A 14,549-nucleotide genomic window follows, 5' to 3' on the forward strand; every position below is an offset into this window, starting at 1 on the left:
ATAAAATAAAATAAAATATTGTTGGGATGAGAATGTAGATTAGTGGTATAGTTCTTGCCTAGCATGAGTAAGGCCCTAGGTTCAACTGCACTCTATCAAAAAAGTTAAAATAAAACTCTGTGGCCAAAGCTAATATCAGGCTCCTAAGTAGTATGAGATAGCCCTTCAACCTCATTTTAAAACAGACTGTGACTTTAGCTGAGCTAATTATAGGCTATTTTAGGTGCTTATGTGTGAAATTACACCTGCAATTTATGCAGACAGACTCATTAATATACATTTTTTTTTGTCTTTTTTTCATTTTTACCAGTACCGGGGATCAAACTCACGACTGCCTGCCTGCAAGGCAGGTACTTATGCCGCTGAGCTAAATCCCCAGCTCCTAATATACATTTATTAAGGATCTGTTATGGGTCATGTCTTGGTTATTTTTCTCTCATTGCTGAGACAAAATACCTGATACCCAAAATTAAGAAAGGATAGGATTATTTAGCTCACAGTTTGTGGAGGTTTCAGTCCATAATCGTTGGCTCCAAGCACAGTGGCATGGCAGAGGGGCAACAGCTCATGGCAGCAGAAGATAGCAAAACAACAAAAGCAAAAAGAGAAGAGTGCAAGAGAAGACTCTGTCTCTTATATGTATTAGGCCACAACCATTTGTGTCTAGCACTCACACCCATAATCCCAGAACTGGACTATGAATCAGTCACAAACTCTAGAAGCCTGTCTCCATGATGGCATGAGGTACTAGGGGGGACAACCAAACACAAACCATAGACAAAGCACAGGCTAGGTTAGTGAACAAAATAGTTACAGCTTTTGTTCAAAAGGACTGTACAGTCTGGGAGAGATAAAACAATCAAAAACTATACAAACTGAGCTGCTCATGTTGGTACACGCCTGCAATCCCAGCACTCAAGCGGCTGAGGTAGAAGAATCACTGAGAATTCGAGGCCAGCCTGGGCCTCTGCCTCAAAAAGACAAAAAACAAACCAAACAAACAAAAACCATAAGCATGTCATGACAATTTGAGATTAGTACTATAAAGGAAGAGGGAAGACATAGTTCTGAGGGGCTGGGGATTTAGCTCAGCGGCCTACGTGCCTGCCTTGCAAGCAGGCAGTCATGAGTTCGATCCCCAGTACCGATAAAAAGGAAAAAGACAAAAAAAAAAAAAAAAAAAAAAGACACAGTTCTGTGACAGCATTCAGCAGGATATAAATTAGCCTAACTTAAAATGGTAAATGATATACAATATCTGTACGGCACTTTTGAGTTCTGTATTAGAAAGGCACTGTCCACACCATGGAGCTGAATTCTCATAGACAGACACTGGTAGTTTAGAAAGAAAAAGAAAAAGAAAAAAAAAAAAAAAAAAAACAAAACCCAGCAACCCAAAGTCAATGAAAAAGCCAGTTTGACTGAGGGTAGAGATCAGCAATAGAGCACAAGCTTAGCAGGAAGCTGTGGAATCATTCTCCAGCATGTTCGCAAGCCTACAGTACAGAGTCAGCCTGTAATTGGCATACTCCCTTTTCTCCAGAGAAGTCCAAACATCTATCCAAGCATTTCCTCAGTACAGAATGGAGCCAAGGAGGTAGGAGGAAAGAGTAAAATATTTTGTTAGATGTGATAATGCAGGCCTATAATCCTAGCACTCTGGGAAGCTGAGGCAAGAGAATCGTAAGTTCCAATCAGCCTGTTCCAAGCAACTTAGATCTAGTGACAAAATAAAAAAGGGCTAGGGGTATAGTTCAGTGTGAAGGCCTGGTTCAAACCCTCATTCTCCTCTCCTCTAAAAATACAAAATGTTTAGAACTTCAAACAGCAACTACACAACTCTTATGATGCTCTGTGTCCAGATTCATGGTTGAAAAGCCTACACTTTTGGCCATAAATCACACTACAAATAACTAAGCTTCAGCTACCTGATATTTGTCAATACAATTAAAATGTTGCTAAATCCAAGTCAGTTCTCCTACTCTGCTCACTCAGACCTATCAGCAGCATCCAATGCGGTTATGTCCCACCCACCTTCCACAGTCTTTTTCACCAGGCTTCCAGAACACAAACATCTCAATTTTCCTTCCAACTTTCAGTCCTCACTGCTAGATTTTCTGGGTGATGACTGTAGTAACCACAGCTCAGGGCCTCGTCCATTTCTGTTCCCTATTTATACTCCCTTGAAGATTCCATTCTGTCTTATGGTTTTATTTTTTTAATTAAAAAAATTTTTTTTGAAGAAAGGTCTTGCTATGTAGTTTAGGCTGGCCTCCACATTTGCAGTGATGCTTCTCCCTCAGTCTCCTAAGTGCTAGGATTACAGGTGTATTGCTGTCTCAAAACAGAAAAATAAAAAGGGCTAGCCCTGGATATGGTGGTGCATGATTGTCATCCTAGCACTGAAGACTAGGATGAAGCAGAAGGACTGCTCCAAGTTTTGAGACCAGCCTGGGCTAACCTAGTGGGTTCATGGCCAGCCTGAACCACATGGTAAGAACTTGTCTCAAACAACAATAACAACAACAACAACAACAACAACAACCCAAAACCAAAACAAACAAACAAAAAAATCAAAAAAGAAGGGTGATATTTGTGACTTAAGATGTAGCTTGGTGCAAGGCCCTGGATTTAAAGGGGTGGGCGTGGAGGTGGGAGCAGAGGGGGTGGAATCCTGAGTGTGCTAATGCATACCTGTAACCTCAGCACTGTGGAAGCCTAAAGCTTCCACAAATTCAAGCCTAGACTGAGCAATTTAGTGAGATCTTGTTATAAAACAAAAGCAAATGGCTGGGATGTAGCTTAGTGCAAAGACCCTAGGTTGAATCCTAGGAACTGAAGAAAAAGAAAAGATACTCCTATGTCACTAGCCTAAGTAGTTGGAGGCAATATGAAGTTTAACTGTTCAGGAAAGAAAACAACGGTCAAATAATGTATTAAGCTTAGAATCAGGAAGATGAGTTGTCTGCTGCCTTTTGTTACATCAACTGCCAAAAGGGTCCCCTCACCCAAAACCATCTCTCCAATTTTCAGCCCTCCTCTACATGACATGGCCTAGTTACCTCAGTCCCATACAGGTAAGATGCTCCCTTACCAGTGAAGCATACTGCACTGTCAAGCCTTGTAAGATCATAGGGACTCAGCAGGAATGGGATACATTCAGTCAAATGCCAACACACAGATGTGAAGAAAAGGAAAGTGACAGTGGACTCAACCAAGTGAAAATGACTCAAACCTAACCAGTTTACAAGCAGCCATGTGGCTGCAGTGAAGTCTCTCTGTCCCTAAGGCCAATCCATTATTCCATCAACTGGATATGTGGATTATCTCTTCAATACATTCATTGTTCTAGTTCCCCAAAGACACCCGCAGTTCTGCTGATCCTGATCATTTCCTTCTCTAGCCTTCAAGTGCCTGCTGGATAAGTCCCAATCAAGTTCTTTTTTTTTTTTTTTTTTTTTTTTTTGTATTGAGAATAGAACTCAGGACCTTGTACTTGTACTTGCCAGGTAGGCACTTGTGCATTTGATCTATATTCCTGGCCCCCAAATTATTTGATAGGGCTCACAAATAGGTCTGCAGTGTGGATAGGAGGCTTCCCAGGTCTCTAACACACCACATCACTTTTTCATTACATTTGTATTCAAGAGGCTAGCAGTTACTACTACACCAGATTCCTTCAGTCTTGCTCTGAGACTTTGGTCCACATTGGTTGTTCTGCTTGGATTTTTTTTTGTACCAGGGATTGAACTCATGACCTCGTGCTTGCCAGGCAGGTGCTTATGGCACTGAGCTAAATCCCCAGCTCTTTTTTTTTTTTTTAATAAGACAGGATCTATGTAGTTCAGGCTGGACTGAACTCTGTGTAGCCCAGGGTGCCCTCAAACTCATGTTAATCCTCCTGTGTCAGCCTCCTAGTGTTGGAATTACAGGCCGTATGTCACTATTTTTTTTTTTTAAAGGCAGGCTTTCATTGCATATTTTAGGCCAGTGTTGAACCCATTATATAGCCCAGGTTGGCTTCAAATTCATGACCCTCATGTCTCACCCTCCTGAGTGCTGGGATTGCAGCCTTATGCCACTGTGCCCAGCTAAAACTTTTAAGACTATAAACTATCCAAGGAGTACAAGCTACCCTGAATAATATTGTGGAACTCACCGTAAGACTTAATAACCAGTTGCAAAAGGATCTTTAACACAAAAACATGGTAAAGGAGCTAAAATTTCAAAATATATATAGGGGCTGGGAGATAACTTGGCACTAGAACTTGTGCTTAGCCTGAGGAATACCTTCGGTTCAATCCCCAGCCAAAAAAAAAAAAAAAAAAAGAAAAGAAGGATTTGAAAATCAATTTTTTGCTGGATGTGGTAGTGCATGCCTACAGTCCCAGCACTTGGGAGGCACAGGCAGGAAGATCACCACAAGTTTGAGGCAAACCTGGACTCCATAGTGAATTCAAGGACAGCCTGACCTACATAGTGAGCCCCTGCCTCAAAAATGAAAATAAAACAAACCCAAAAAGACCAATGTTTTGCTTTGTAGAAACCAGGAATCTGTTGAGAAATAAACAAGAATGCCTTTCATGTAACCTTTAGCAACAGTTGTATACCAAGAATTAGATAAGTATGTCTTACTGTCCTTCAGCTTTTCTTCTGGCCCCCTTGAGTTCCAGAATTGAGGTAGTGTGCCTGATGGGCAAACAACACCTAACTAGCAGAGCTGGACCCACAGAGCAAAGATAGGTATACTTCACCCCCAGAGACTGAACCTGGAACAAATGTTCAGCTTCCGAGTTCTAGATGCATGTTCACAGCTAAAAGACTACATACAGTTACATCTCCCCACTAACAAACCTACAACTTAAAGAGCCTGAAATGATAATACTAATGATTTCAGATAGGTATGAGGTTTATTGTGCTGCATTTATGTTCCCACTGAAAAATAAGAGCCTAAGTAAAGAAATCAGGATGGAGTTTTACAAACTATAGTTATAATTAATTATCTGGAACCTGGCTTTCAATGATCTAGAGAGTCCACGGAGAAAATTTAGTTTCTCTATGGTTTGTTTCTATGAACAGAGCAAAAACAAAGAGCAAAAACACTAAGAGCAAAAACAAAACTAGGGCAGGGGAAAAATGCTATTCCCCAGCTCAAAAAACTGTCAGGGCAGTAAAGTTCTAGGTTGTGGAGCTCCAGTGGTGTAATGGGTTAGCACACGGTACTTACAGAATAAACTCTTAGGCAGGCCACCGGGGAATCACAGTATAGACCAATTCCCTACTCCGCCCTCCTCCACCCATGTTCCAGGAAGGAAACCAGTGCACAAAAGGGTCAGCTCAACTGGATACATGGGTGCAAGCCTATACCCCAAGCACTCTGGAAGGTTGAGGCTATTTAGTAAGCTTCAGGCCAGCCAGAACTACACAGTGAGACCCTGTCTCAAGAAAACAAATACATTTAAAAATTTTAAAGTATAAAAAGCTACAGGTGATAATAACAGGAAAAGCACCCATGTATCATCTATATTATATCTCTACTGTTTGTTTTTTTTAAACCTTAGTGCTAGGGATTGAACCTAGGGCCTTGTTCATGTTAGTGTTCAAACCCTTAACTATACCCCTGGCCCTTTATTGATTTTAAAAATATGGCAATAACAGCATCATTCTTTTCTCTTATGGCGTAACAGCCAAAGGCAGACTGACACTCCCCTGAAAATTTCCATCCTCAGCCATACTCTCTCTCCAAGGAACTTTATCCGTCAATTTCACTGTGACTGCCAGGAAAATATTCCTAACCTCATTTTTATTTTTATTTTTTTGAGACAGGGTCTCACTAATCAGTTCAGATGGACCTTAAATTCACTATGTAGCCGAGGCTGGTCTCGAATTCACAGTGATCCTCCTGCTTTAACCTCCCAAAGCGCTGGGATTATAGAAATGTGCTCCTACACCTGGCTCTATTCCTAATGTCTTATCTCCAGCCCTGACAGAATACTCCAACTCCACCTCCATACTTCTAAGTGTCTATTAGAAATTCCCACCTGGGCGACTATTAGCTTCTTCAGTGAATTTTTCCTTCCTTAAACATGACTCTCCTCTTTGCCATTCCCCTTTTAAAGGTAGAGTATTTAGCCATTACAGTCCTTTACTCATTCATTCCCTTCTAGCTTATCCTAATCTGGTACTGGGGAAGGAAGCCAGCCACTTTTGCACTGAGACACATGTATATCTTTTTTTTTTTTCCTTTTTTGGTACTGGGAATCAAACTCAGCCCACATCCCTTTTTAAATTTTTTATTTTGAGACAGCGTTTAAGTTAGTTGCCCAGGTTGGGCTCAGATCAGTGATCCCCTTATTTTGACTACCTATAGTGCTGAAATTACTGGCATGAATCAAGCTATTTCCCAATATTTTTAAACACACAGTGAATCAGGCATTACATAAGAACCTGGAGTGCACAGAAGAATGATCCAAGGACTAAGAGAATAGGGAGTATTCAAAGATCGTTCCTGTGGCAGGCACGTAAACAAACACTCTACTTTGCACAGCACACATCTGTAAGGTACATGAAGCAGCCAACACAGAAAAAACTATGCTACATATTTTAGTTTTAACTATGGTCCCAAAAGGTGAGGTTTTTGTTTTTGTAGGGCTGGGGATTGAACCCAGGGCCCTGGATGTGCGAGGCAAGTGCTCTACCACTGAATTACATCTCCAGGCCAGTGGGTGACTTTTAAATTATCATGAAAAATGTTTTTTCAGTGGGATGTAGGTCAGTGTGAAGGCACAGTTCAATCCCTAAAACAAAAACAAAACAAAATGGTTTTCAATGGACAAAACTAAATGACAGGTTTTCGTTGTTTTCAACCTTCTGTGCAGAAATAAGTGCTCTATTCTTTCTGTGGCAGCAAAAGATAGTTTGGGGGGGTTCACCTGACTTCCTTCTGGATTTTCACTATAGGACACACTTAAGGGACCCAGGGACACAGCAACCCAGACACATGTTATCTACCTCTGCTATCTCGCCTCTAGTGCCTGGGAAGGTTAAACGGTTCCCCATTGGCTGGACTGGTCCAGTCACCCTTTTTGCAGAAAGCTACCCATCAACAAGCACAAAAGAAAAATCTAAGAGTCAAAACTCTTCAGCAAGCACCAAAGAAATAACAGCCTCAGAAAAGGCTGTAAGATCTGTAAAACTACCTTTCAATGACATACAAGTAAATTCATGATCTAGGTAACCTTACAGTTTGGTTCACTGACACCTGAAATAGGAAACATTTGCACTGCCCAGTTTCTGCCACACTTTCCACACACATTTTAAATTAATTGTTGCAGTATTGGGGATGGAACCTAGGGTCTTGTGCACGTGAGGCAAGTATTCTACCACTGAGCTACACACCAAATCCCTCACATCAATTTGTTTGTTATGTATGTACATATGTTTTCTGAGACTGGGTCTTTATGTAGTCCATGCCAGCCTTGAAGTTGCTATGTAGCCCAAGGTGGCCTCGAACTTGCAGTTCCCCTGTATTTATAAATTGTGTTAGACCTGGCTTGGTAATACATGCCTATAATTTCAGCACTTGGGAGGTTGAAACAGGCGGACTGCTGCTAGTTTAAGGCTACTCTAAGGTACATAGTGAGTTCAAGGACAGCCTCAACTACAAAATGAGATCTTGCCTCAAAAGACACACAAAAAATAAATAAATAAAACCCCACAAACTCTTCTAGGATGGGTGTGGTGGGTGGTGTGTGCTGTAATCCTAATACTTGAGAGCCTGTGGAAGGAGGGTCACAACTTCAAGGCCAGATTGGGCTACATAGAGTTCAGGACTGGTATGTACTACATAGCAAGGCTCTTTCTCAGAAAATGAAATAAATATAATTTAATAAAAAGTATTATATAGTATATAATATCACTATGTTTTCTTTTTATATTCTTTTTTTGTAATACTGTTTTAATTTTCAAAAAGTTTTATTTTTCCTTCAACACTGAGAATTGAACCCAGGGCCTTTATACTGAGTTTCATACCCAGAAGTTTTAAAAAAGTTTTACTCTGAAGCAGGGTCTTAAAATTGTCCAGACTAGGCTCAAACTTGTGCTTCTCCTGTTTTAGCCCGTGTTGTAGTCAGAGTTTTCAAGGAAAACAATTTAATTATGTGTCAGTATTATTTTATAATAGTCACCCAAAGAGTCAAACACAGAAAGTGCCAAAATCTGTCTACACATAAGAGACCTCAAAGAATCCAGCTGAGGACCTGGATCCCATTGCAAGGTCCTACATACATTCAGCCAAAGATCTAGAGCCTATGAGAATGCCTCCTACAAGTCCAATGGGAGGCCTAGAGCCCACGACAATGACTCATGCAAGTCTGTTTCACAGATCTGCACTGAGAAGGCTCAAAGGTCAGCGGTGGAAGCTAGCAAGTCTGTGCCAGTGGGATGAAGGATCTGTGCCAGCAGGCTAAGGGTTCTGCACTGGAGCCAGGAAGCAATGCGTAAAACAAAGGCCAGAGCTCCCCTCGAAAGTATCATAGCCATCCTCAGTGAGAGTGAGGTCCCAAGCTTCTCCAATGATAAGAATAGTCCAGTTCATATCAGGAAGCCAGTGTGACTAGCTTCTCCACGAGACTAAGCAGTACACCATCGTCCCCTCCAGAGCTAGGAAGTGATGCTCAAAGGAAGGAACAAAGTTTCCCCAAAGAGAACCGCAGATATTCTCAGTGACAACAAGGTCCCAAGCTCCTCTGATGAGAATAGCCAAGTTCCTATCAGAAAAGAAGCTCGACAAGGTCCTCCAGGAGAACTAACAGCACCAGGAAAACCAACACTACCACCCCTTCCTCTCCAGTTCTCCTTTTTATATAGTCAAGAATCTTTAGGTGGGCCATCTATACTCACCACCACGCTGATTCGGTTCAGCAAGTATTACAAGTTGACCACCTGTCAATCCACCACAGGCCTCCCAGAGTACTCAAATTACAGGTATGCACCACCATGCCCAGCTACATTTGTTTGAGGTACTTATGATCAAACTATATTCATAATTTTGTTTCTGGAGTTTTTTCATTTACCATTTGACATAAACATTTTTCATTTTACTTTAAGTAGTTTCTTTTTTTCCTTCCCAATACCAGGGATTAAACCCATGTTTTCGCACATGCAAGGAAAGCACTCTTACCTGAGTTACATCCTTAATCCTCACAAACAGTTTAAGCGTTATGATATGTTACTGACTATAAGAACCAGTGTTTCATTTCTCTAGTGTCAGACATTGATGTCATTTTCATTTCATTTTGTGTTACAAATTATACAGATTAGGAGATTATGTTCCATCCAAGTATCAATGAGAAAAAAGAAGTTATGAGGTTACATGATTTGCCTAAGGTTATAATTGGCAGGGAGATGACTGGGGAAAGAACCCAGGGCTTTCACCCTGAGCTATATTCCCATTTCCACTGCTTTTTTTTTTTGAGACAAGGGCTAAATTAATTACTAATTTGTCCAAACCAGGCTCCAATTTATGATCCTCATGTCTCAGCCTCAGGGTGTTGGGATTATAGGTACTGCTGAGATTATAGATATATATTACCATGTCTGGCCTAAGGTTATCATTTTAAGCAAAATGTAATTGTGAAAGTAAATAATAAAAACTTTGAGGATATAAAGTATATGGTAAGTCTCAAAGCCAAGTAGAATAGTTTCTATTTTGGAGTTCTCTGTTCTCATAAGAAATTGAAAGCTGACAGATGGGGAAAAACAGTTATCTTGGCTGAGAAGGAAAGCATATACTCAATACTTGGTTTCTATTTTTCACAGCCTTCGTTCTTAACCCTTCATTATAGAGAACTGATAGAAATCCTGACAGAAGCAGCTCTCAGAGATTAGCTGTCCTCACCTTCTCAATTCTATTTTTTTTTGGGGGGGGGGGCGAGGAGAGGGGAAGGCACCGTGAATTGAACTCAGTCAGGACCTTGCACTTGCCAGGCAGGTGCTGTTCCACTGCACTATATTCCCTACCTGAACTCTCCCATTCTGAAGCTATCCTGGAACCAAGTGCATATTTTATCACTGGTTACTTGAGAAGTGATAGTACTTAAGCACAGAGATAGAAAATTTTCATTTCCTTTTCCTTGGTTTGATGTGATAGTATTTTAGTGAGGGTTTTTTTGGGGTTTTTTTGGAGCTAGGGTCTCAATACAAGGTTCAGGCTGGCTTTGAACTCACTGTGTAGCTCAGCCTGGCCTGGAACTCATGGCAGTCCCACCCTGGGCTCCTTACAGGCGTGTGCCCCATCATACCTGGCTCATTCCTGTTTATAAAACACGAGTTTTAGTAACTTTCTCATCACAGAGCTCTAATACCTGCCACCCTTCCAGAAGTTTCAGTCCACTGTTGGCTGGCCCCAAGGCAGGACAGCAGGAGAGAAAGAAACTGGACCAAAACAAGACCAAAATCCAGTAAGGCAAACATTAAATCCTGTAGTTCTATGTCCAGCACCTAGGGAAAGTTGTGGCAAGATGCTTCTCCAAAGGAGTTGGGTGGCCTTCCCCGTATTCAACTGCTGATGATTTTAGCCCCCATGGTTTCTCTTTGGGACTGGCTTTGCTCTTTCCTTGCTTATTCCCACTCTGTATCCTAGGCTGGCCTCAAACTCTGCAATCCTCTTGCCTCAGCCTCCTGAGTGCTGGAATTATAAGCATATACCACCATGCCCAGCATTTGGCTTCTTTTTAAAAGCTAATTTCTCCTCTGTTCCCATCTTTTTGGCCACCAATTTTACAGGCACTTCCTCTATGGTGAAATTCAAAAAATTTTAAATCATTCAGATGTGCTGTAGAGCACCCAATAGCCCCCATAGTATTCATCCCATAACCTGAATGTTGGGCTGCCTTGAAATTTCCTCTGCCAAATTAGTCTATACCCTGTAATCTGCTCTCACAGTCTCAGGACATAAGCAAAGTCTGTATGAATTTTCTTCTAGAGTGTAACATATATCATCTTAAGTCTACCTGTTAATGGAGTCTTTGTTCCCAATTGAAATCTTACTCTTGTCTTTACCATATGCATTTGTATCTGCATTCCTGTCTTCTGAATTCTAACCAGAATTTCCCATTTAGCTTGCCTCACAGCATTCCAGGACTACTCCTCCAGCACGCAGTTCTAAAACTTTCCAAACTCCTCTCACAAACCAGTTCTAAAGCATGGTGTAGTGTGTGTGTGTGTGGGGGGGGGGGTGCTTGTTTTTTCCTTTCTTTTTCTTGAGACAGGGTCTCACTTCGTAGTTCAGGTGGGCCTCAAACTTGCAGCTTCAGCCTCCCAAAATTCAAGCATGCATCATCACACAGAGCTCAAAATAAAACATAAAAAGACTGGGATGTAGCTCAGTGGTAGAACTGTAGGAAACCCTTGGATTCAAAGTCCAATACAGAGAAAAAGAAAAAAAAAATTCAGTTCAGTGAAAGTAGATCCTGTTAGCATTACTGGTTTATCTGGTAAGGTTTCCTCTTACCTTAGGCCTGTCAAATACTGTTGATTATTTTATTATAGGTCAAACTTGATAACTGACCTGTTAGTTGCATGATAATGAAGTAGAAGGAAGTAATTATTTGTCAAAGGTTTCATTGTCATAGCAACGGTAGAAACACTTTGAGAGTTCTCTACAATTCTAATACTCCCCTCTTAAGAGACAAAATAAGTGTCTTTCTGATTGTGGCATTCCATGGGGCACTTGGTAGCCAGTTCACTTACTCAAGCAGTGTTTGCACTTCCACAGTATAGGTTCACATCCAATCCAAGTCTGTAGAGGACAACTGGCTTCTTACATCTTTATTTGGATTTTGGCCTCTTTCTTCCTTCCACCTGAGTCAACACTAAAGTAATGGGGTTTCTACATAGAATACAATTATTTTCAGGAAGCTTTCCTGACAGAAATTGGTTACTAATACTCATTTTCTCCATAGATTATGCAGGCTTCTGATAATGCATCCTTATTTTTGAAGTATCCACACAAAATAATCCCACAAGTGCAAAATGTCAACAAAATGCATAGCTGCAGCTGTTTCCACAGTGATAATCTGGCATTCATTTATGCACTTAAGACAAATCTTTCTTACTCAAATTGATTTGATCTATATACATTTTGTTTTCAATGTATCTTCTCTTATTTCTCTGTGAGGGGAATCCCACTCCAAAGTCAAATATACACTGACAATCAGTTTTATCAGGGAAGCAACACTGACCTTGGTAATCAGAATCAGAAATTACTATTTAAAAATCATATACTTGCCTGGCATGATGGCATATGCCTGTAATCCCAGCCTTTAGGAGGCTGAGGCAGGAAGATCAGCTGAAAGTTCAAAGCCAACCTGGGTTACAAAATGAGTTCAAGGCCAGCCTGAACTATACAGTGAAACCCTGTCACAAAAAGACAAAAAACCCACGCACTTTTCTCCACATTGCTCTATTCTTTTCACAGTACTGGGAATGAACTCAGGACCTTCACACTGAGCTAAAATCTCAGCCCGTACAGCCTCTTCCTTTTTAAAAATTTTGGGATAGTGTTGCTAAATTGCTCAGACTGGGATCAGATTTGAGATGGCATTACCTCAGCCTCCCAGAGGGCTGGGATTACAGGTGTGTACTACCACAAAGGGCTCATATTGAACACATGTATATCTGAATTTTCTTTGCAAATTAAAAAAAACTGATTAAATCAAAAAAATAGACCAGATTCATCACTCCATATGAAAAGTGGGACAACCGCTTGTATGACAAACGCCTTTCTTAACAGAAGATTTATCTGTAAAATGGGAATTCTGTCAATAGAACCGCCTGCTAAAAACTTTTACATCTAAGTTTATGCAGATTTTCTAAATTCCTAGCTGTAATTTTTTCCATGTTTTCTGTAAAATGAATGGCCTGGAAATTCTTTTGTTCTCTGGTGCAGCTTTTTAGAAAGAAATGGCTTTCCTCATCAAGAATGAATCTAGCTCCCCCTGCTCAAAGATAACCATATTCTCCATATCTTTCAAATCACAATAACTTTTTTTTTTTTTGATACTGGGAATCAAACTCAGGACCCTGTGTTTGCCAGGCAGGTGCTGTGCTACTGAGCTACATCCCTGGCCCCACAATAACATTTTGAGCGTCCTCCTTTTCTAATTTAAATGCTATTCCTTTCAACTGAAGGGTCATATGCTATGGAGTCTTCCTTTTGAGATCCTATGTGCCTCACAGATCACCAGGGTGATGTCTAACCTTGTTTCTTTTTCTTCCTCATATGCCCTCTGCATGACACTGTGGGAACAGTGAATATAAAGTAGGTGGTTTATAAACAGCCTTGGTTTCCATCCATTCTTATCCTGTTCTTTAGATTCTGCTGCAGTCTGTAAAGTAAGCTCCACACAACCTTTCACAAATCGTGTTTTCCCTTCACCATCCAAGAATGATAGGCTTTCATAGTAATACCTTACCTCACCTTTTGTCTCCACAGTCCATCAGTTTCTACTCTGAGCTTCAGAGAAAGACCAAGAACTGATCAGAGTATCCAGGAGTTGGTAAGCCAAGCCAGACCCTTCTGGGGTGTCTCAGTTGCCACCAGAACACCTGTTTCTCCGCTCCCCTCTCTCCTTTTTTTTTTTTTTTTTTGAGACGGAGTCTTGCTATACTGCCCAGACTGGCCTCGAAATCTCGATTCTTCTGCCTCAGCTGTCCCAGTAGCTGAGATTACAGGCGTGAACTATCACGCCCGACTGAATACTCGAATATTTGTTGTTTAAAGATTTATCCCCTAGGGGCTGGGGATTTAGCTCAGCGGCATAAGTGGCTGCCTCGAAAGCAGGCAGTCGTGAGTTCGATCCCTGGTACCGGTAAAAACGAAAAAGCCAAAAAAAAAAAAAAAAAAAGATTTATCCCCTAAAAGTCAGATCTCGTTCTGAAAGAGGGTTGGACCAGCTACCGCACAAACCCTTTGTCTAAGGCTTGCACACTCCACACATCCTCATCCATAAGCGTCCATCCTCGCACAGGTAGGGATTCTGCTCAGCACATGGCTGGGGAAACCAGGCTTTCGCCTCTGTAAAGGGATGGGCTATGTTCCAGATCCTCCAGGATCCAAAATTCTTCAAGTCCATAACTGAGGTGCATTTCTGAGGTAAAGACGACGAATCCTAGGGCGTCTGGCAATTAGCACAGCTTCAGCCAGCTGGATTCGGCTTATCTCACCTCGGGCGAGGGGCGGTGGACGAGGCCCAGCGCCCGCTCGCGGCCGCGCCATGCCCTCCCTCACCCTCACCCGCCGACGCGGGCCGCCTCTCACCTGGCACGCTGGCATCGCCCGCTCTGCGCCACAACGGAGACCATGAGTCCGGACGGGTTTCAGAGGCCACCAGCCCGCCTTGAGAAAGCCTAGCGGGGTTGAGCAGGTACCGTAACGTATTGCCCAAACTCAGGGAACACGCCGCCTGGTTTCTAAGGAACCGGGGGCTATGGAAGGGAGGGGCGGGACACAGGGCTAACAGCGCATGCTCCATAAAGGGGGTGGATCT

At 41.8% G+C, this 14,549-nt stretch overlaps 2 protein-coding genes across 3 annotated transcripts in view; both read right to left on the minus strand.

Moving 5' to 3' along the window:
• LOC134475771 (small nuclear ribonucleoprotein Sm D2-like) overlaps positions 1–14,314 on the minus strand; it is a 34,531-nt gene extending 20,217 nt beyond the window's left edge. Inside the window, exon 1 of the mRNA XM_063247529.1 lies at positions 1–14,314. This exon is cut by the window's left edge and continues 20,217 nt beyond it. The gene's annotated coding sequence lies outside the window, so the exon portion shown is untranslated.
• Positions 1–14,549, minus strand: part of Gfod2 (Gfo/Idh/MocA-like oxidoreductase domain containing 2) — a 54,725-nt gene extending 40,176 nt beyond the window's left edge. The window contains exon 1 of one of the 2 annotated variants that reach the window (XM_005004643.4): positions 14,321–14,549. In XM_005004643.4, coding sequence (XP_005004700.2) covers positions 14,321–14,534 — 214 coding nt within the window. In that variant the 5' untranslated portion in view covers positions 14,535–14,549. The remainder of the gene's footprint in view (positions 1–14,320) is intronic. The other variant, XM_063247525.1, reaches the window with a different exon arrangement.

This window comes from Cavia porcellus, unplaced genomic scaffold (assembly GCF_034190915.1).
Source record: "Cavia porcellus strain 051 isolate PalLab524CR breed Dunkin Hartley unplaced genomic scaffold, mCavPor4.1 scaffold_4, whole genome shotgun sequence".
Classification (NCBI taxonomy): Eukaryota; Metazoa; Chordata; class Mammalia; order Rodentia; family Caviidae; genus Cavia; species Cavia porcellus.